This window comes from Gavia stellata, chromosome Z (genome assembly GCF_030936135.1).
Source record: "Gavia stellata isolate bGavSte3 chromosome Z, bGavSte3.hap2, whole genome shotgun sequence".
Lineage (NCBI taxonomy): Eukaryota > Metazoa > Chordata > Aves > Gaviiformes > Gaviidae > Gavia > Gavia stellata.
This window is the reverse complement of record NC_082637.1, coordinates 14,005,613-14,026,004: the sequence shown is the minus strand read 5'-3', so window position 1 is coordinate 14,026,004 and position 20,392 is coordinate 14,005,613. Positions and strand designations below refer to the sequence as shown.

The 20,392-nt window shown below is 35.6% G+C and overlaps 1 protein-coding gene across 2 annotated transcripts in view; it reads left to right on the top strand.

Annotated features, from left to right (window-relative positions):
* The window catches only part of LMBRD2 (LMBR1 domain containing 2), a 31,760-nt gene that overhangs the window by 3,889 nt on the left and 7,479 nt on the right, over window positions 1-20,392 (top strand). Inside the window, exons 2-17 of one of the 2 annotated variants that reach the window (XM_059833630.1) lie at window positions 3,255-3,481; window positions 3,941-4,020; window positions 5,938-6,033; window positions 6,806-6,973; window positions 7,762-7,972; window positions 9,468-9,542; window positions 9,853-9,966; window positions 11,340-11,523; window positions 12,380-12,561; window positions 13,349-13,482; window positions 13,697-13,802; window positions 14,545-14,642; window positions 15,294-15,397; window positions 16,588-16,634; window positions 18,456-18,558; window positions 19,787-19,916. In XM_059833630.1, the coding sequence (XP_059689613.1) occupies window positions 3,308-3,481; window positions 3,941-4,020; window positions 5,938-6,033; window positions 6,806-6,973; window positions 7,762-7,972; window positions 9,468-9,542; window positions 9,853-9,966; window positions 11,340-11,523; window positions 12,380-12,561; window positions 13,349-13,482; window positions 13,697-13,802; window positions 14,545-14,642; window positions 15,294-15,397; window positions 16,588-16,634; window positions 18,456-18,558; window positions 19,787-19,916 (2,006 nt within the window). In that variant the 5' untranslated portion in view covers window positions 3,255-3,307. Of the gene's footprint in view, window positions 1-3,254; window positions 3,482-3,940; window positions 4,021-5,937; window positions 6,034-6,805; window positions 6,974-7,761; window positions 7,973-9,467; window positions 9,543-9,852; window positions 9,967-11,339; window positions 11,524-12,379; window positions 12,562-13,348; window positions 13,483-13,696; window positions 13,803-14,544; window positions 14,643-15,293; window positions 15,398-16,587; window positions 16,635-18,455; window positions 18,559-19,786; window positions 19,917-20,392 lie in introns of those variants that run through there. The other variant, XM_059833631.1, reaches the window with a different exon arrangement.

The following is a 20,392-nucleotide window of genomic DNA, read 5'->3' as shown; positions in this document are numbered from 1 at the left end:
AGGTACTTTCTTCACAGATATGCTCTACTCTTTTTAGCCCTTCTTTAAGAATATAATATTGGAGTGTCTTTGTTATTAAATTTGGTGCTGTATAAAAGCTCTAAGAAAGTGTGCTTTTTGCATTCTCTGTTCTTTCATTTAGTAACTTGAGTATTTCTGTACCAGGCAGGGTAGTTAGTTCATTTGTAATGTAGATGGTCATGAGTGTGGTTAGTCTTGAGGTTGGCAAGGTAATTTAATACTGTTGATAGTAGGGAGTCTCTGAGAGAATTAAGTGTGAACTGAGCCCTTTATGGTGCTTCCAAAGAGTTATCAGCTACGTTTGGACCGGAGGACTTCATGTCAGAATTTTGAAATGTATGTGCTATATGGGGGTAACCAAACTCTTCCATTCACAAAATTAAAAACATACTGATTTTCTCTGAAACAAAGCAAGAAAATCCTAAGCCTATACAAGAGCATGTCCTTGTCTTTTATTGGTTAAGTTGCCCTTCCAGTGCCAGTGTTTCAGCTTTTGATCTTGTTTGTATTAATCCTAGCTGCCTTACTCTCCAGAAATGGAGTATGCCAATAGATACTCTTCCCTTCAGAGTAAGAAATTTTGTTACTTTTTGTCATTGCTTAAAAGGAGCATATTCTAAGCAGTTGAAGGTTGTGTAGTATGAGGGGACTCTTCTGAAGTAGTTCATTGATCTCAGGAGAACATTCTTTAGGGCTTCAGGAATTTCAGCCAGCTGATAGAAGGGAGCCATGTGCTAATAGTGAGAAGCCTGTCTAAATAGAATGAAGAAACAGAATTTTGGATAAGGAACATATCTTTCTTTGAGCTAACAACCAGGTTCAGAGGCAAGTGCTGCTTGTCACAGGAAGGCATGGCTTTATAGCCTGCAGTAATATATTTTAAGGTCTGATACAAATAATTCTAGTAGCATGAGTCCCAAATACAGCTGTCCTGTTAGGCAGGATTTAGTTCACAGTAAGAGCTCCTCTCAAGCACTGCATTTCTCTCCTTGTGGATTTTTTTCCATTTAAGCTATTTGTGCTGAGAATTAGTTTTAAGTGGTTTCTGTCTAAAAATGTTGAACAGTAATTTTGAAAATGTGTATACATTATTTCAGAACAACTCTATTCGTGATCAGTTGCAGTCTTGTAAAAATTATGCCTTTCATTTTGTATTTTGAGATTAAAATAGGAACCAGGTGAAGAACAGAAAAATGTAGTTTACTTTGGTAACTGCAAAGTTGCTTTTGTCTTTGAAAGTGAGTTAAGTTGTGGTAGGACTCAATTCCCTCTCTGTTTTAGCATATTTAGTACATGTTTATAATCATTTTTGCAAGTTCCCTCAGGGTAGTAACTGAGTGCAGCATCTTGCACAAAAACTTTTCACCTTCTGTTTTTATAGCAGCTCTTTAGGTGTGACTGTAGTAAAAAGTTGTATAGGTGTGACTAATGGAGGGTATGCTGTATAATTTTTTTTGTTTACATAGCATAAGGTGTGACTATAATGGGCACCCAAAGCTACATATGTCAGATAGTACTGCCTTAATAAAGTCAATATATAGTATTTGTTTTCCATTCATTTTTTTGGGTGTAATTTGGTACTATACTATCAATAAAAAAGACTGCTATCTGAGGGAACAAGAATGGTACAACAGAATGGAGAAGGACTTGCTTAAAATAAGCGATTGAGAAATAGGTTAGGTATCCTGCATTCATGATTTACAAATGATCTCACCAAAATGTAGTACAGGCAGATAGCAAGGGGATGCTTTGACCTAAGGGAAATACTAATAATCTGAGAAACACATTAGATGAAAGGCAGAAAATAAAAATTACGTGCATCTTCGGTAAGAAACAGCAAGGTAACTCGAACTCTTTTCAGAATATGGGATGCTCCGTGTATAACAGCCAATATGGAGTAAACAGACTGCTCTCACTATTTGGAAATTAAATGTGAAAGTAGCAAAATGAGGGGAAACAAATCTTTGGGGGGAAATGACAGAATAATTGTCCTGTGTGTCCTCAGGGAAGTGCTGGCACCACAAACTTCAGAATGTTTTAGTGGAAATAAGACAATTTTCACTGCTAGTGCTTAAGCAGTACACTGAGAGATTAGTAAAGGAAATGGTTCATTTTAACAGATCATGAAGGGATTTAAAAGTAAATAGAGGAAAAATTTAGTACTATCATTTCTTTTAAATCTCTATAAAGTTCCAGTGAAAAGTGAAAGCACCAAAAATACAACAGTGGAGAAGCCATAGCAAAAACTATTTCTGTTAAATCAAACCAGCTGAAATGGTAATCTTGATGGAGAAGCAAGTCAACCTGACCAGGGTAATGCACTTCTTTTTTTTCTTTTTTTTTTTCAAATGTGTGACCTGCCAGTGGTTAAATGATGCTTATTAAAAAGGTCAGAAGCAGCTTAAGTAACAAAGTAACAAGTCGGTGAAATTTTCTCTGATAGATTTGTGCAGCTCACTGGCCCTTTGCATAATAGCATGCCTGTATGAATATGTATGAACTTTCTAGGCATTTCTAGCAGTCCTGACTATTAACTCAGAGTAACTAAACCCAGAAAGATGAGCAAAGCAAAAATGTATAATGGCAACACTAATAATGAATGAATTGAGATCTTTGTTTCTCGGAAGAAGAACAGACGAAGGGTAAGAAGGTGAATTTAGCTAGCATGTTGCCTCTTACTACATGAAATTTCAAAGCTCAAAGAAGTATACATCACAAGTAGACTAACATATACTTTGCTGTATTTTTATGCTCTGTTAACTCTGAGTACAGAACTTAAATACATATTTGAGGAACGGTCCATTAACAAAGCTTTCCAGAAACATTTAATTTAAACGTTTAACCCTTTGTTCAGATAAGTTGATTTCTTCTAAAAGAAAAAAAAGAGCAGGATAGATTCTCTATTGAAATTTACACTGGATGTAAAAGTTAGGCTTGCATTCTTATTCAAGGACAGAGATTTGACTTTGGGATCTATTGTATATCAAGAAGATGAAGAGAAGTTGTCCTAATATGTTCCTAGAAATGACAAAATTGGAATGACATGATATTTTGATTTCTGCAGAGGACTTTAAAGCACCTTGCTGAAAATCTTGTTCTTCATCTGATCAGAGTTCTTGTTGTAAAATAAGAAAAGTTTATTGATATGTTTAAAAATGCCTGTTAAACAACTCTTTTCTATGTAAATATCTTCAAGAGATTTTAAAGTAATTAAATGTCTTTTTGTCTTACAGTTCTGATCTGCTTTAAGTGAGCTGTGCTGTGTGGCTGGAGTGAACATTCAATAATGAGTGGTGCAGCATTGGGCCTTGAGATAGTATTTGTCTTTTTTCTGGCCTTATTCCTACTTCATCGGTATGGAGACTTCAAGAAACAGCATAGACTGGTGATCATAGCAACATTATTGGCTTGGTATCTTTGCTTTCTTATCGTATTTATACTGCCTCTGGATGTCAGTACGGTAAGAAACTTGTGAGATTTTCTGCTGAGTTTCAGAAAATATGTATGGGGGTTTTTTTAATCGTAATTTCAGAAGATAATATCTTAAACAGCAAAGAAGTTTTCCAAATAGTATCTTATTAAACTAAACACTTGTACCTTCTTGCATGACAGTGCCTGTGTTTACAATTAATTTTATTTTTTGTCGATCTCATCAGATAACGTATCTATTTCAGATGTTTTAAAATTTCATTATTTGTTTATAGCATTTTTTTAATCTGTTTTGGCAACATAAAAACACTTTTGGTTTTTTACTTACTCATCCTGCAGATTGCGTGTTGTTTTGAGAGTTTATTAGTATAATTGTTCCCAAATGTAAACCTGGAGTACAGGAAATGTCTTTTTAAAAATGGGACTTATTATTTTTAAATAAATGTTGTACCTTTTTCTGGTCACTGATATAAAATCTATTGTCTTTTAGACTATTTATAATCGGTGCAAACTTGCTGTTAACTCCAGCCCTACAGAAAGTAATGGCTCTTACGTTACTCTTGCTCCAAGGTACCAGCTATACGTTTTCTTCATTGGACTGTTTTTAAAGAAGTATTTTATTATTTTCTTTATTTAAATGATAGGAGTGTACCATGTTTTTAAGACTAATAAAGAAGTGTTATCTGTCTGATACGACATTTGAAGATTGTAAGCATACAAGAGGTTGAGGGAAGAGGTGGAAAAAAGCGCATCTGCGTCTATTGGTAGTAATTTATAGAGTAGTTCTAACTGATTACCTAAATATTATTCTTTTTTTTCTTTTTTTTCTTTTTTTAAATTTCATGCTGGATTTCTTCTATTTTGTTGTTAAACCAATAGAACAAAGCTTTTCAAGTAACCTTGGTTATCTGTGAGGAGAGGCCTTCACAATCTTCAAGACTTTAGACCTTAAAATCTGATTTTATACTTTATGAATGAAATTAGGAGACTTGTCATATATAAGCAGTATGTCTAATTGCTTATTATAATTGCATATATATAGTAATCGGAGTTATCTGGAGCATATATATAGTAATTGGCATTATCTGAAATTTGCTATATTCTGCCAAAGTAACGATAGATAGCCTGCTCGCTGTCTTTTGACAGTAAGGAAGTAATCCTTAAAACATGGGGAATGTAGACGAATGTGGGCTCTTTCCATGGCTGCTTGTTCTTTAGCCTCCATTGACTATTTCCGCATCTTGTAGATGTGTGTAGTGTAGTTATCTGTAAGATGATTAGAGCATTTAAGTGTCAATTGATATGTCCATGCAACATATTGCCAGTTTTGCTGCTCCAAAGCAGAGGTTATCTGGGTGCTCTGTATCTGTGGAAGAACAGTAAAATGCCAGACATAGTGGCACGACATTTTACCCTTTATTTAAGACCACCCAATGTATGTTAATTAAACATAATTAGGTAAATACACAATTTGAAAACTATTCAATAGCCTTTCAATTTACCTATAGTTTCAGAACATGGTGATGGATGTTATACTATAGTATAGAACTTGAGTGTATCAAATAAAAGTATCAACTTAAGTACTAATTGAGCAGATACTGTATTGGTGCAACTCAGATCTTAAAACTTTGTTTGAAACCTTTAGTCACACTACCTGTCATTCTATGGTGATTTGATAGTTTTGAAAATATTTAGGCCGCGTACATAAAGACTTACAACTCAGGCTTAACTAGTTTGACCCTGGAAAACACCAATTATTTCTCAATAGATACTCCTTTTAAATTGGCTGTATTGCCCCTTGACTCACTCATTGCTTCATTACCCAGACGGGTGTGGGAAAAAAACCCAAAGTGTCTTAGTGTGGATGGGCACTTTGTCTTTTGCTCTATTTTTACTAAAAGGCTCTCATGGCTTTTCTGGTCTTCTGAAGCAAACACTACCTGTCAGAAGAGTATTGGCTCAACAAGTTGAAGTTTATATAAGCCTGACTAAATCCATCTGGGTGACAGAAGAAACAACTAATGCACTTTTTTTACCACTAAATGCTCTAGGTAGAAGAGGTAGGTAATAGGGTTCCTAGATACTTCTCAAAAACCTGCTGCACTAACTAAAGTTGAATGGTCTTCTGTCTACAGAATTCTTTTTTTTTTTTCATGAAGAAAGCACTTCCTGCCCCAAAAAGAAAAAATGTATCCTTAAATTGGTTAATTGCTTATTTCTCTTTATTCTTTGAGCTACTGTCTTTTCCTCTAAGAAAGCTGCCTTGTCCAGATATGTTATTTGCGGAGAGGAGAATGGTAAATATTTTTAAGTGGTGATTGAGTTTATTTTCTTCTGAGAAGAAGAAATGGTTGACTACTTACACAAATAGTAGTGTATTACTTCTATGCTATTTTCAAAAAACTTTCTAGATAGGGGAATTTATAGAAAATATGTTGTATACTCTTGGCCCTACAACTAACAATAAGCTTCTTTACATTGTTACAGCAAGCAAAAATGTTTCAAACCATGGAGTTATATTCCGGATGGAATTATGCCAATTTTCTGGCGTGTTGTGTATTGGACATCGCAGTTTTTAACATGGTAAGTAAGGCAAAAGAATATGACAAAGACTATGATGTAGGTATACTTTCTAAGTTCAGCATCTTAACAGTCATAGCATACTCTGTAAGAAAATATATCACTATTCCACAGAGCTACCTAGTCATATATTGTGAAATGTCTCTAATAATTGCTGCACTAAATTGAGCATACTTTGGGGTTTTTTGCTCCTTTTCAGGTGGCAGCCATTTACTCTTGGTTCACTTTTATAGTTGAAACTGAGCAATTTAGGCATAGAGGTGTTTATGGATAGATTGTCTAAAAAAAATAAAAGGGTTTAGGCAACAGGACACCAAAATAATTCCATGAGTAAGTTGGATAATTTTTGAGTAATACTGTAAATTATTTGGGTTTATTGGATATACTATATAAAACTATAGATACAGCTACAGCAAACAGATTGTCTGTGCTTTTGGGTTAGATTGTGTAGTTTCTGACCAACCTATCATCATGTAATTATTTTTGTAGCTTAGTCAAGAATATCAGGGTTGGTAGTGTGTTCTTGATTAACACAGATTTTTCATAGTAAAGCCAACTGTATTGTTTTTTATCTGCAGCTTGTTTAAGGTTTGCCATCAGACCAGTACATCTAGAATAAAAACATATGACTAGCTAATTTTGTTAGAAGCTTGGGAGTCTTTAGCTTAAACATCCCTATCTCAGTATTCTGCAACTGCTAAACTACTTTTGGTTGGTTGGTTGGTTGGTTGGTTGGTTGACTGATGAGGTTTGGTTTTGTTTGCTTTCCTCCTAGGATTCTGCTACCTTTCATGCAGTCATATGCTAGATCAGGAGGGTTCTCCATTACTGGAAAGATTAAAACTGCATTGATTGAGAACGCAATCTATTATGGCACTTACTTGCTGATTTTTGGAGCATTTTTAATATATGTGGCTGTAAACCCAAACTTCAATTTACAATGGTAAGAATAATGTTGTAAGCACTTGCATAAGTTCTTATGGAATTGTCACAGGTAATCTCTTCTGTAGAGGAAATGGATCTTTTTTAAAAACCAATTTTAGATCATCTGATTTCTGCCAGGCAGTTGGAAAGTTTTGTTAACTTTTTTTATGGAAAGGGATTTTTTTTTACTATTTACAGAAATTTGTCTTCTGGTTTTCTGATTTTGATACATTGTGGCAGAGGAATCCTCTTATATTTGCAATGGGTTTTTTTTCTCCCTACAAATGCATTTGCAAACTTAGTGCAGAAACTTTCTCAGTGTTTTCAGAATAAAATCTTTCCTAAAGTCTGTGTCAGTATTTCCTGTGTAGCACTTCTGTCTAGTGTAGATTCTATTTAAAGGCCATAAGGTAAGTTAAAATAATTGGTATTTATAACATTGCTAATGGTCTTCCATAATAGATATAGTAGTAAACACTGTCATGTACCTCACTTTCAACAGGTTTGCTAAGTTTGTGTTGTTTCTTAAAGGAACATACTCCTTTGAGAAGAAGCATTTTTGTCTTCCCTCCAGAGAGGGGAAAAAATGTGGGGAAATCCAGAGAAGTTGTGACAGCTTTAAATATGGCCATGTAGCAGACTGGCCCTAGGCAAGAATTAGAGATGGTGCTAAGTCTGTTCCTGTAAACTTGAACGCCATATTGGTGCATAGCTACTTCAAGGTTGTTTTCTTGTCAGTGGGGTAGAAGGATGTTGGTTGGTTGTTTGTTTTTTCTTTTTTGTTTTTGCTATTGGTTTTTTCCTTAGGAACCAACTTCAGACTATTGGGATAGCCGCTGCAAACACATGGGGTCTCTTTCTTCTTGTGTTGCTTTTGGGTTATGGTTTGGTGGAAATTCCCCGTTCTCACTGGAATGGGGCCAAGAGGGGTTATCTACTCATGAAGACCTATTTCAAAGCTGCCAAACTGATGACTGAAAAAGCAGATGCAGAGGAGAATTTAGAGGATATTATGGAGGTAACTATCTTTTGCACTGAAATAAGTGAAGGCTGCTATTAATCATCTCTGAATTTCCTGGTGTTGGGCACATGTGGCAAGAAAACATAAGTAGCATGAACTTACTGTGAAATACCAGTAAACTAAGAAAATTATCATAGTGTGCCACTTGATGACACTCGATCCTGTGTAAAAATCAAAAGATAAATAGTCCCTGATGTGAAGAACTTGGCAACTTGATAGCCATTATTTGTTGGTTTTATTCTTTTATTGACCCTTTTGGAGTAACATTGGTCATTAACAAATAACATTCCAGAGCAAACTTGAAACTATAGTGTACAGGTGTTTCACTAGTGTTTATGCAAATTGTGTATGTCTGCTTTTATGCTCTAGAATCTTGAGAAGAGTTTACAAGTTGGATTTGCAGGACCGTGCTGTGGATCTTTTGAGAAGAGAATATATAGATCATTGGTTTTTTTTAAAGAGGTTTTTTTTGAGACTTTATTTATTGTTATTTGTGAGTGAGCAATAGCCTGTAACGAAGTTCAAGAATAGAATGGAAATGCAACCCATTGAATAGCTATTCCCTGTTCTCCTGCTGTGATACCATGGCTTGGAAATAATACTTCTGAAGAGTTGTAAGGTACCATGGTAACTACTTCTGTGATACATCAACATAAAATAATAGTAGAATCTTCATTATTCAGTAATAGCATTTTGAAGAAATTGCTAAAAACATCTGAGTGGGACATAACTACAAAACTTACTAGAAAATGAGCAACAAAAACATTGTTTACAAGGCATACAGCATAATAGAATATAATATTTCATTTGGAAGGGACCTGCAATGATCATCTAGTCCAACTGCCTGACCACTTCGGGCTGACAAAAAGTTAAAGCCAATTATTAAGAGCATTGTCCAAATGCTCTCCCCCTGGAGAGGGAGGTGCTGATCTCTTCTCCCTGGTATCCAGTGACAGGACACATGGGAACGGTTCAAAGCTGCACCAGGGGAGATTTAGACTGGACATTAGGAAGCATTTCTTTACCCAGAGAGTGGTCAAACACTGTAACAGGCTTCCTAGAGAGGTGGTCGACGCCCCAAGCCTGTCAGTGTTTCAGAGGCTTTTGGCATTTGGTATTCACCAAACTGCTTAAAGTAATAAAAGTGAAACTAAACCAGGTAAGATAGAAACTCCTCCTCTTTACCTACAACAGGAAAGTATTTTCTATTTCAACATTCACGCATAGAAACCAATCCTGCACACATTCACAGAATAATGTTTGTACACTGACATCATGGGGTTTTTTTAAAAATACATATATGTTCTTTATAAGTACTCCTGCAATTATCTTTTATAGATGTCTAGTAAAGCTGTGGTTTTAGAAGTTCTATTGTTTTTAAGCTCTGATGGTTATCTTTTCCATTGGGAGGGCTGGAACTCTTATCTGACCCTGTCAAAATTTTTAATCTATTTAACATAATGAAACAACTCTTTTTTTTTTTCCTCAACAGGAAGTCCGTAAAGTAAGTGAGAGTATCAAGTATAACCACCCTTTGAGAAAATGTGTTGATACAATACTGAAAAAGGTAACAAATTGCTCATCTTCAGCCATAATTGTTTGTTTGGGAGGGGGTGCTTCCTGTGCCTACTGAATACTTGTACATTATTTTCTTTTCCCGTTAACGTAAAATCTCTAATTGGCATTTTGTGAGTTTCTGACCAGACTTTGAGTTGAAATTCTATGTGGAATGCCTTCTTATGATGCATTTTGACCTATGTAGTATTTTAGAAACAGAAAAATCGACGCTTAGAGTGAGTGTTTCAGTTGCATGAAGTGCCCCAAACAAGCACTTGCCACTTCTTCATCTTCCAGTTAATTTTCCCTTTTCCTTCCAGTGTCCTACTGAGTACCAGGAAAGAATGGGTAGGAACATGGACGATTATGAAGATTTTGATGAAAGACAGAACAGTTATCCAAGTGAAAAAAGTTTGGTCAAACTTCACAAGCAGGTATATTAATGAATGAGAGAATGCCTCTGTCGCGTTAAAAGGAATGCAGTTTCGAAAATTGTCTGTCAGAGTCCCAGGACTTTCACTGATTCGTTTACCAGAGCCCCAGCAAAAGGACTTGCACTGAGCAGATGCACAAAAATCGAAATTAGTTATTTTATTGAAAGCGGCAGAAACAGATTCGAGATTGCCGCTGATAAATTCACTAACTATGATAGTGCTACTAATTAAGGTTAATATTGCTAGCAAACTTGATAGTAATACAAGAACCCGGGGATAACTTTCACCCAGAGGGTGAGAGGCGCAGCGCTTACCCAGAGAGCTGTCCCTGCCTGGGGTGGAAGAAGAGAACACAGCCCGTCGACTGGTCTGTCAGGTATCAAGGTTCTTCTCTCCCACTTTAGCAATCATTTTCTCCATCTTTTATCCCCAAAACTACGAGGTTCCCGCCCCCCCATTTGTGACGTGTAGCATGATTTGGGTGGAGAGACGAGTGCTATAGTCATATATGTTTAGCATGGTCTCTATAATCTGAGAGATTATAGAGATATGTATTAGCATATGCAGGGGTGTGAGTTGTAATATGCATTTCACCGGTAATGAGGCAAAGGTCAGTTATTGGACACGAAGCCTTTCAAAGAAACAAAGGACCCCTCAGATTCCTGTTATTTTACTGTCTTTGCTGACCACAAGCAGGGCTATTCTGCCTCCACAGGGGCCCCTCCTTATCTGCATCCTGTGTTAGCCAGGCAAGTCTCCACTCCCCCAGGTCGCACAAGAGATAGCAAGGGCAGTCTTAAAGGTTCTTGGTTCCACCTTGTTATCCAAATTCCACAGCCTCACTTATGTAATGAGAATAAATGTTAGTCAAACAAAGATTTTCAATGCGCTTTACCTGTATTGCTGAGTATAGTGGGTTTTGGAACTGTTACTTAACAGAAACTTCTCAGTGGAAGAAAACATAGAAGTTTAATATCCCAAGTGATGTCCAGATCAAATTTCTGGATGTGTAAAAAGTGGTTTTGTTGCATTATATCTTGGCAGTGTCTGTGAGTAAGCCTTGTAATCGTTGATTGACAGTGCATTCTAAAAAAGAAATTGTAGTAAAAGCTTGGTATTCACTAAGATGCAAAAATAAAGTGGTATGCTGGAAAAAGTATAGATTGTGGTGAAAGAACTGCAAGACTCAGGAATCATGTATGTGGTCCTCTTATGATTTATATATTTAGAGAATTAACTGCCTTCTTTTGTGACTGTAGAGAATTGATCTTTGCAATTCTGTAATGTAGACATTTTAAGGGGTTTTGCAAAGCTTTTCTCTCATTTCTTGAAACAAGTATGTTGTAACTGTAATTTCTTGGAATTTATTATAGGTAATCTATTCAGTACAGAGACATCGTCGTACACAGGTCCAGTGGCAAATTCTTTTAGAACAAGCATTTTACCTAGAAGATGTGGCAAAAAATGAAACCAGTGCAACTCGACAGTTTGTTCATACCTTTCATTCCCAAGAACCAGAGAATAAAATTATTCAGTATTTCTACACACCAACTGTTGGTAAGTGCTGTCATGCAGATTTTGAATATGTAAAGGAGTAACTGATGCCGTTTTGTAAGACAAACCAATTGTTTTATGTAAAAAGTTCAGTTAAGGTAGAGGGAAGCAAATGTGCATCTTAATGCACAATGGAATAGCCATCAGGTATTGATTTATGCTCTTGGCCATAAGCTTTAATTTTTTTACAAATTTAATAGCAGTTATATGTTGTAAAAGCAGTAGCAAGCTTTGAAGCCTTAGAAGAAGAAAGAAAAATAGCAACTAAGTTATTGGATCATGGCTATCTTCTACATTTGTGGGGTATTATTGAGGTGGCACCCCTCTTCCAGTAAAGCAAAGAGGAAAGGACTCTTTGTCTGTCATGTACCAAACATTAGGACATGTGGCTGCTTGTGCATCTTTTTAGAAAGTGTCTTCTCCTAATCATGTTTTAACTTCTCATTTGTTGTAGATTAGCAATGAGTTATTTCTGGGGTAGGACAATATAATTTTACAGGCTAAGCTTTGTTTCTGAGAGAGTAACAGATGAATAAACAAAAAGTGGATCACCCATAGTATCTGGGTCAAAAGTGAAGAGTTCTGTTCTACACCCCCCACCCCACAAATTCGTTTGCAAAATTTGCCTCCCAAATCCCATGCTGTTTTCCCCAGTTGTGCATATGATTCCTTAGGGCTCAGCCAGATCTTCAAGCATTAGAAAAGCCCTGAAATTAAGTGTGTGACCCCACAGATTCCAGCCTTGATTTTAAGGATGTGTGTGCAAGAAGTTCATAACAGTTTTTGTGAGGGAGTTTCATTTCTGGTTGTGTCATTTTCATTAACCCATTCTGGATGTGTGTGTGTTTGTTTTTTCCAGAGTGGTACTGGGAATGTCTTCTACGACCATGGTTTTACAGGGTGCTTGCAGTTGTTCTGGCCACGTTCTCTGTAATTGTTGTGTGGTCAGAATGCACATTTTTCAGCACACAACCAGTTTTATCGCTATTTGCAGTTTTCATACAGCTGGCAGAAAAGACATATAATTATATATACATAGAGGTAAGTTTGAGATAATCACTCAGCAAAAACCTTTTCAGATAGATTGTTATTACAATAATAGTAGACCAGACTGATTTCGAAATAAGTTTCTAAATAGTCTTGTTAACTTTCAGAAGGTTTCTAAAATATGTAATACCAAACTTTGTTTCTGTGGAGGGAGTCTGCCTTTTGCCACTTCTTACAACTCTCCAATATGGGCTGAAGGTGTGGCCCAGTTGAGCTGAGTATCATACATAGAGGATTTTGTGAAACATTAGCTTGGAGCTTGGGTGTTTAGACTTTGTGTCTAATCAACCATGTGTCTGACCTCTCTTTCCTAAACAGGAATTTGCTGCTGACCGGAATCCAGTCGCAGGTGTGGCTAGCGTATGTGCGCACAAATTCGTCAGTAAAAGAACTGAGCTGAAAAATTCCAGTATACTAAAAAAATAGGTTGAATTGAAAACATATGGTTTTATCACTTTTTGTGGGAATAAATGTCAAATCAGTCATAGTAATTATTGAAGCAATTGCAGCAATTTTATTTACATAACAAAAAGAAGTGGAATAAATGTTCCTAGGGTCAGTTGTGTTAGCTTACAGGAAGCACAGAATGTTACAAGTATCATTCCCAATTTAAATTAGTCAAAAAAACTCCTGAAACTCTTCTCAGAGCTGGTGTGATTGTCCTATCTCAAAATGAAAAATTAGAGTGCAGTCAACCTGTTGCATGCACAGACTATGTGTTGAATGCATCAAAACTGTTAGTAGAGTTCTACATTCAAACAACTTCTTTTTTTTTTCCCAGATGGCCTGTTTTCTTACGATCTTTTTCCTAAGTATCTGTGTTTACTCTACTGTCTTCAGGATCCGTGTATTTAACTATTATTACTTAGCTTCACATCATCAGACAGATGCCTACAGTCTCCTTTTCAGTGGAATGTGAGTATGTGGCATATATTTTGCATATTTTCTGTCAAATACTCAATTGAAAATGTCCATGAAACTTTCATGTATATTCTTTCATTTAGAATCATATAAGTATAAATCCTAATGAGCTGTACATCAGGATTCTGTGGTATATCCAGTTACGATTTCTTAATATTTTTAGTGCAAGAAATTGTTTTAAATGCTATTGCCTCTTGCATTTATGCAGGTTATTTTGCCGTCTTACTCCACCATTGTGCTTGAACTTTCTGGGCTTGACCCATATGGATGCAACAATCTCTCACAAAAACACTCAGCCAACCGCTTACACATCTGTAAGTACAGAAAACGTGGGTTTGAGGCTTCTATATAGTTTGGAGAATAGGCAAAATATTTTTAAACACTTCTTATAATAAGATTCAGCTAAACAAATCTTTTCACTAGTATTATACAGGGTAGAAATACTTACAGACTGGGAGTTTGGTAGTGATTGCTGGCTACACAGGAGTCATCAATAGCTCAATTTTTCTGATTTGGTCTCTTTGTCCTAAGAAAGTAAAGTATTATGCTGAAGAGTTCAGGCTGTTCTTCACTTCCTAATAACTTTAGCTTCCACTGGCTTTAGCATATGAGACATCTTTATCGATTGGGAGCAAACCTAACTTGCTACTGAAAACTAGTGAGTTTGATTTTACTGCACAACCAATTTCTATAGGACAGCAAGTTACATCTCACATCTTTGTTGTTAGCAAGTAGATTCTTAGTGTTGTCTAGACACTCTTTTCACAGCAGATGAAAAGATCCACCAGATTTGAACTGGTTCTGGATTAGGTGAGACAGCAAGATCTAGCATCTTAGAAACCTCAAAGTGGATACACTGTTAGAGGCAGCCTTTACATCTGGGCGTTCTGGGTCAACTGTCTGAATTAGATCTGTGATGATAATGCTTACCTATGTTTCAGTAACTGTAAAGGATTGTGTGTGTGTTGTGTACTGAAAACAATGAGATGGCACGATCTTCATGGATATATGTAGAATATATCTGATTAGAGCTTGTTCTTGTGGATTTTTTTCCAGATAATGGGATCCATGAGAGTGCTGTCCTTCATTGCAGATGGATTCTATATATATTACCCAATGCTTGTTGTCATTCTCTGTATTGCCACATACTTTAGGTAAGTGATTTGCAAGACAGATCCTTCGTGTTTCTTTACATTAATAATACTAGTTTCAGCAATCAAGAGGCTCACTTCTTTTCCAGCAGTTGAGTGGTGACATATTAATAAAAATGCAAAAACTAGAACAATAAATTTCTGTTTATGTATATGAAATGTGTACATTTTAAGAATATCGATTGTATTTAACTCATAACTGAGTTGTGGGGTTTTTTTTGCCCATTAAACTTCATTCCTAGATTTTGAGGTCTGATCTGACACAGAAAGCATAATAGGCAGAATTTTTTATAGTAATTGTCTTCTGGCAAAGAGGAGTCAATGAGATATCATAGGTATAAATTCTGTTATATCTGAGAACATTTCAAGCAATTGCCTTGCTTGAAATCATTTGCACTACTCTCAGACTAGAAACAGTTTTATCTCTCTGTTTGAATAGGATTATTCCATCACTTTTAATTGGATTTAGAAACATACCCTGCATTTTCTGATTTCTCAGCTAGTATACCAATCTGTCTTTTCTTCTATATTGCTTTTTTACTTGAATTGTCCATAAATTTCTGAATTATTTATTTTACATTTTGCAATGTAATATATCTAAACTATTCATTGTAAATGAACAAAAGAAATTGCTTCTCCTTCTGCTTTTACCAGTTTAGGAACTCGTTGTTTGAATCTTTTGGGATTCCAGCAGTTCATGGGGGATAGTGAAATGACCTCTGATTTGATTGATGAAGGAAAAGAGCTAATCAAAAGAGGTAGGTTAGGTCTTCTATCCTAGTCTTCCTGCAACATATAATATGTTGTTGCATCAAACTTTTCTGAAATGTTACACAAAAAAAAAAGCATATAGTTTGTCAGTATTTTGAAAACTGTACTGAGGCAGCATACAACACAAAATGCAATAGACTTACAGAATTGTGGTTGCTATATAAACAGTGCTGAACTTCTTTGACATCTGAAGTAAAGTACCGGCTTTACTCAATCAGTATCTGAATTTTAGATATTTCTAAATATTTTACAGTTCAGCTAAGCAGTGCTCCTCTGAAGTCATTAGTGATCTAATAATACCTGAGCAGGTGCTTGTGTAATCTGTTATAAAGGATAGTTAGCACTTAAATTGTCTTTATCATCAACAAACTCATTTTATTCTTTCTTTATGTAAGTGTGTTGATTGAGCTGCCCACATTCTGTCATTTCCTTTAGGATTTTTTGCAGTTTCAACTAACTGTGTTTTATCACACAAAGTATATTGTTCTGTAGAGCTGCAATTATCTGCTATTTTGCAGAGCTTTTTAATTTTTTTTATGTTCATTTTTATTGAAAGTGTTTCTTGCAGGTTGTTAAAAGCTGTTGTGGTTCTTGAGTAAATGTTTGGGAATTAAAATCTCTGGATACAATGTTGTATTATGGAATACTTTCATTCTCCTTTCATAGATTATGAAAAAACCTAGATTTACTTAAAAGTAGTAGTATTTCTTTTTTGGAGAAAGAGGAATGTCTCTCATTCCCTTAAAGAAGAGGTTATTATTTCTTTGATACTGTGATGTTACACTTCCAGCTTAGTAGTAGATAAGGACACAAAGTATTTGGGTCATACTTTGGGCCTCACAGAACTTCAGCAAGATTTTGATTCAGTAATGCTCAAGTTTCTTCTTAACGTCATACTTTTTCCAGCTATTTCTAAGAGGTTTGGTTTTTTGCTTTGCCAGCTGGTATCTAAATGTTAGGCCTTGACCCAAGATATCATCATGATGAATTGATTTTAATGGGAAACTCCATAATGATAGACAAGCAGCTTTGTCTTTTGTTTTTATTTAATTGTATAAGCCATCTATTTCAATAAGAATCTTTGCTAGTTAACTTTGGATTTTCACTGTTTGTTTAAAAAAAATACTGGTAATGATTTTTCTTGTATGGAGCTCAGACAACTTTTTCTTATTTATAGAGAAAAGAAAACGACAAAGGCAGGAAGAAGGTGAAAACAGAAGAAGGGTATGAGATTATTTTAGCTAATTATATTATTAATATACTACGATATCTGATAGGATTTGCCATTGCTATTTAATCCAGCATGATCTATTTCACAAAAAAATAAGTCTCCAATAACTGATGAAATCAGTTTAATCTTGCAGAATAGTCTTGGCTGGGGGAAAAAAATTTACATTTTAATTTTAAAGGATAAGAGGGTGATTGCAGTCACACTGATTGGAAACTTTTGTTACTCAGTGTGCTATGAGAATGGAGTATGCCAATAGGTGTAACAAGCATTAAAAAGGGTCCTGATTTCTAGGATGCAGAATCATCTAAAATGGCTCATTATCAGTGTTTTGTGTTGATACTGCTCTGCTTGAAATAACTGCAGTTGCAGTGTCATCATATTCACTGAAATGGGGACTGTCTGCTCCTCCCAAACTTACCTGTTGCTTTGTGTGCTCATTGGAAAGTAATTGGCACAGAATTTTTTTTTTTTTTTTTTTCTTCAGAGGAGGGAATCACATTTAAGACAGAATTAATACTGTTACCACTGAGTAACAAACAGAATGTTTGATTCAAGTCGTACTTGGAGTGCATACTGAACTGAAAGATTTGTGAAGGCAGTCAATCTGAATAAAAAATAGTTCAGACAGCTTCATTTTAAGGAGCTTCAGTTAACTATAGCTTTAGTTTTTAATTAATTTATAACATTTGGAATTTAGTATAGAATGCCACAATCAAAGAGATAAATCAAAGGGAAGCATGCAAAAAATAACCTGACTGAAGGAAGGGAAAATAATTTCTGCAGAAAGGCAAGATTATACTGGGACTAAAACCTCTCGGCTTTTCAAGATCGGGGATACTCAATTCTGGATGACAGCCCATACTGCATAGACCTTCTGATCCTCTCGCCCCCATCTCATAATTTCAGAACTTGAACTTCTTGTGAAACAAATAGTAGCAAATGCATGATGCATTTAGTATACGCTGAAATGATCTGACATTAAGCAACAATTTTAGTTCAACAGGAAACTCAGTTTCAGATGTTACCTGTTTTTTGAGTTTGCATTAAATACAGTAGCACATTAATTCTTGAAAATTTTGGGGCTTTTGAGAGTGTTATCTTTTACTGGATCATGTTTAAATGCTTGATTCTTCCGCAGCTTAGAACTGTAACATAAATTAGCACAGTAACTTTGAGTATACCAGTTCCTATCAGTCCGTAATCTGGGATCTAGATATGAATTTGAAACATATTAAAGTTACTGGAGCAATTGGAAAAGTTTCTATTGAGACATGAAGTTGTCTCCTGATAAAAGCATGAGACATTTTCTTCTTAAACATTTCATTATATTTCATACTAAGAAGTTTACATACTAAAACATGATGGAATAGAAACACAACAGAACGACAAGCTTAGTAAACATGGCCTGTCCAAATGTTTTTTTGTGCTATGAGCATCTGTTTATTTTATCATTCTACCACTAGATGGAAGTAGAAATCAAACAAAGCAACATTCCCACCGTTACTGAGAGTAGCTGAGTGAACTTTGCGTGCAGATTAAATATGTACTTTATTTTCTGTAAGCCTTTTTTCTAAAAAACAGTTATGGCAACCATTTTAGTGAAGGAATATATCTTGAGTTTAAAACAAAACAAAACAAAACTGCTTCCTGTATCAAGATACTGAACAGGAACAAATTCAAAGTGTTACTTAGTCTGATGTGATTGACCAATTAGCTCTAAATTGTGGGTCTGGTATATTTCTTGATTCTATGTATGCTTTTGTTGCGTTACTTTTTTCTCACAGCTTGTGTTTTCTTTTTTTGTCTTTTTCCAGGAATGGAAGGAGCGGTATGGAAATAGAGACGATTCCACTAGAAACAGAGTTGTCCACACAGAACAAAAAGAATCCAGCTTCTCAGAGACCAATGCCAACAGATGTAAGCTTTGTGGGTTTTGGAGGGACTTTGGTTTGGTTTGGTTTTTTTAATATCTTGTCTGCACAACACTGGCTGTGATACTAGATGATGTGTTGGTATATTCCCTTCTGTGGCACCATGCCATCTTGCCCGTTAAAGGCATGTGAAAAGAGTGCTGTATTTCCTCCCATCTTCAACACTTGACTAGTTGAGGTTGGAGATTCTGGCTAGTCTCAATTACTTGGTCTTCTTATGGGACATATAATGATTGCAATTAGAGTAGCAATTGTCAACAAAGAGACTTTATTTAGGATATGTCTTGAAGTTGGGAGTTTTTAATCTTAATGTTTACTTCTTCTAGTTGCAAATGAACTCTCTCAGACAGGAATAATGGAATAATCAAATAAATGACCAACAAATGTAAAGCCAGTAACGTATCACATGAGCGTATACATGTTCATTTAATAACGTCTGTTAGCAAAAAACTTTCTTGTGGAGATGCTAAACTCCCGAAAAGTTTATTTGTCACAGTGTTAATGTTTTTTATGTATTTTATGTGCTCTTGTAAGCTAACAACAAGTGAGAAATGAAACTGAAAAAAAGAAGGAAGAAGGAGGAGGAAAGCTTTGAACATGCTTTTGAAACAACTGTGGTAGATTTCCCCCTCCTCTTTACAAAGTTGGAAATCCAGATTTTCAATGGTAGACTAACTGAAATTATATGAAATTATATTTTAATGTTAACCATATGAATATGTAGCATTCCAACACCAAGACAAGCCGTAAGTACTTGCCTAGTGAAGGTGGCAGAGTGAACTGCAAAACAACTATATTTCATTAATTCCTGAGATTGCGTCTTTAAAAACGAACAAAGCCAAACCAAAAAAACTCCAGCTAGCTTATATAAAGTGGGAAGTTAGGAAGATGAATGGATGATTGATTGATGTAAAACTAAAGTTTGCATCTAACTTCTCATTTTCTTTGATTCTTTGCAAAGTAGATCTCATCCTACTTGAGGGGCAAAAGAAAAGCTGTAGTTACATTGGTATGGAGATACAAAAATGAAATACTACAAATTTGAGCATGTAGTCAGATTTGATTTAATATTGAATCTACTCTAAATCATCGTACTTACACTTTGGATGAGATACTAGCAAATTATTATTCTGGTCTTTTAAGTTTGATATCTCCACGCACTCCAAGGTGTTTATAGAGTAAATGAGCATCTTTCCTTCCTTTTACCTCTTCAGCACTATCAAAATATACCCGATCAAATGGTAGGACTGAAAGAGATAGAATAGAACTCCTCCAGGATGCAGAACCCTTGGATTTTAATGCAGACTCAATTAATGATGACCCTCTTGAATCAGACTTGGGAAGGTGAGGAATCTTCTGTGTTATTTACAACTAAAAGACACTAATGCCTTCTTGTCTTCTGGCCAATGACAGCTGTATCAGATGGTTTAATAATAATAGTTTTGTAAACAAAATCTATCATCTCACCTTACTCTTTTCCTTTCTTCCTTCTCCTCCATGATACGGCAATTGTTTCAAAACCAATTGAAACCTGAAGGTTTTTCAGTTTCTTAGAAATGTCTGAGTAGGATTTGAGTTGAATATAATTTTGTGTATTGGCATAATCTGAAAAATACTGCATATAAAACCAGAAAACTGGCAAATGACCTGCATATCACAGAATCACAGAATGATAGGTGTTGGAAGGGACCTCTGGAGATCATCTAGTCCAACCCCTCCGCCAGAGCAGATTGCACAGGATTGAGTCCAGGCGAGTTTTAAATATATCCAGAAAAGGAGACTCCACAGCCTCTCTGGGCAGCTTCTTCCAGTGCTCTACC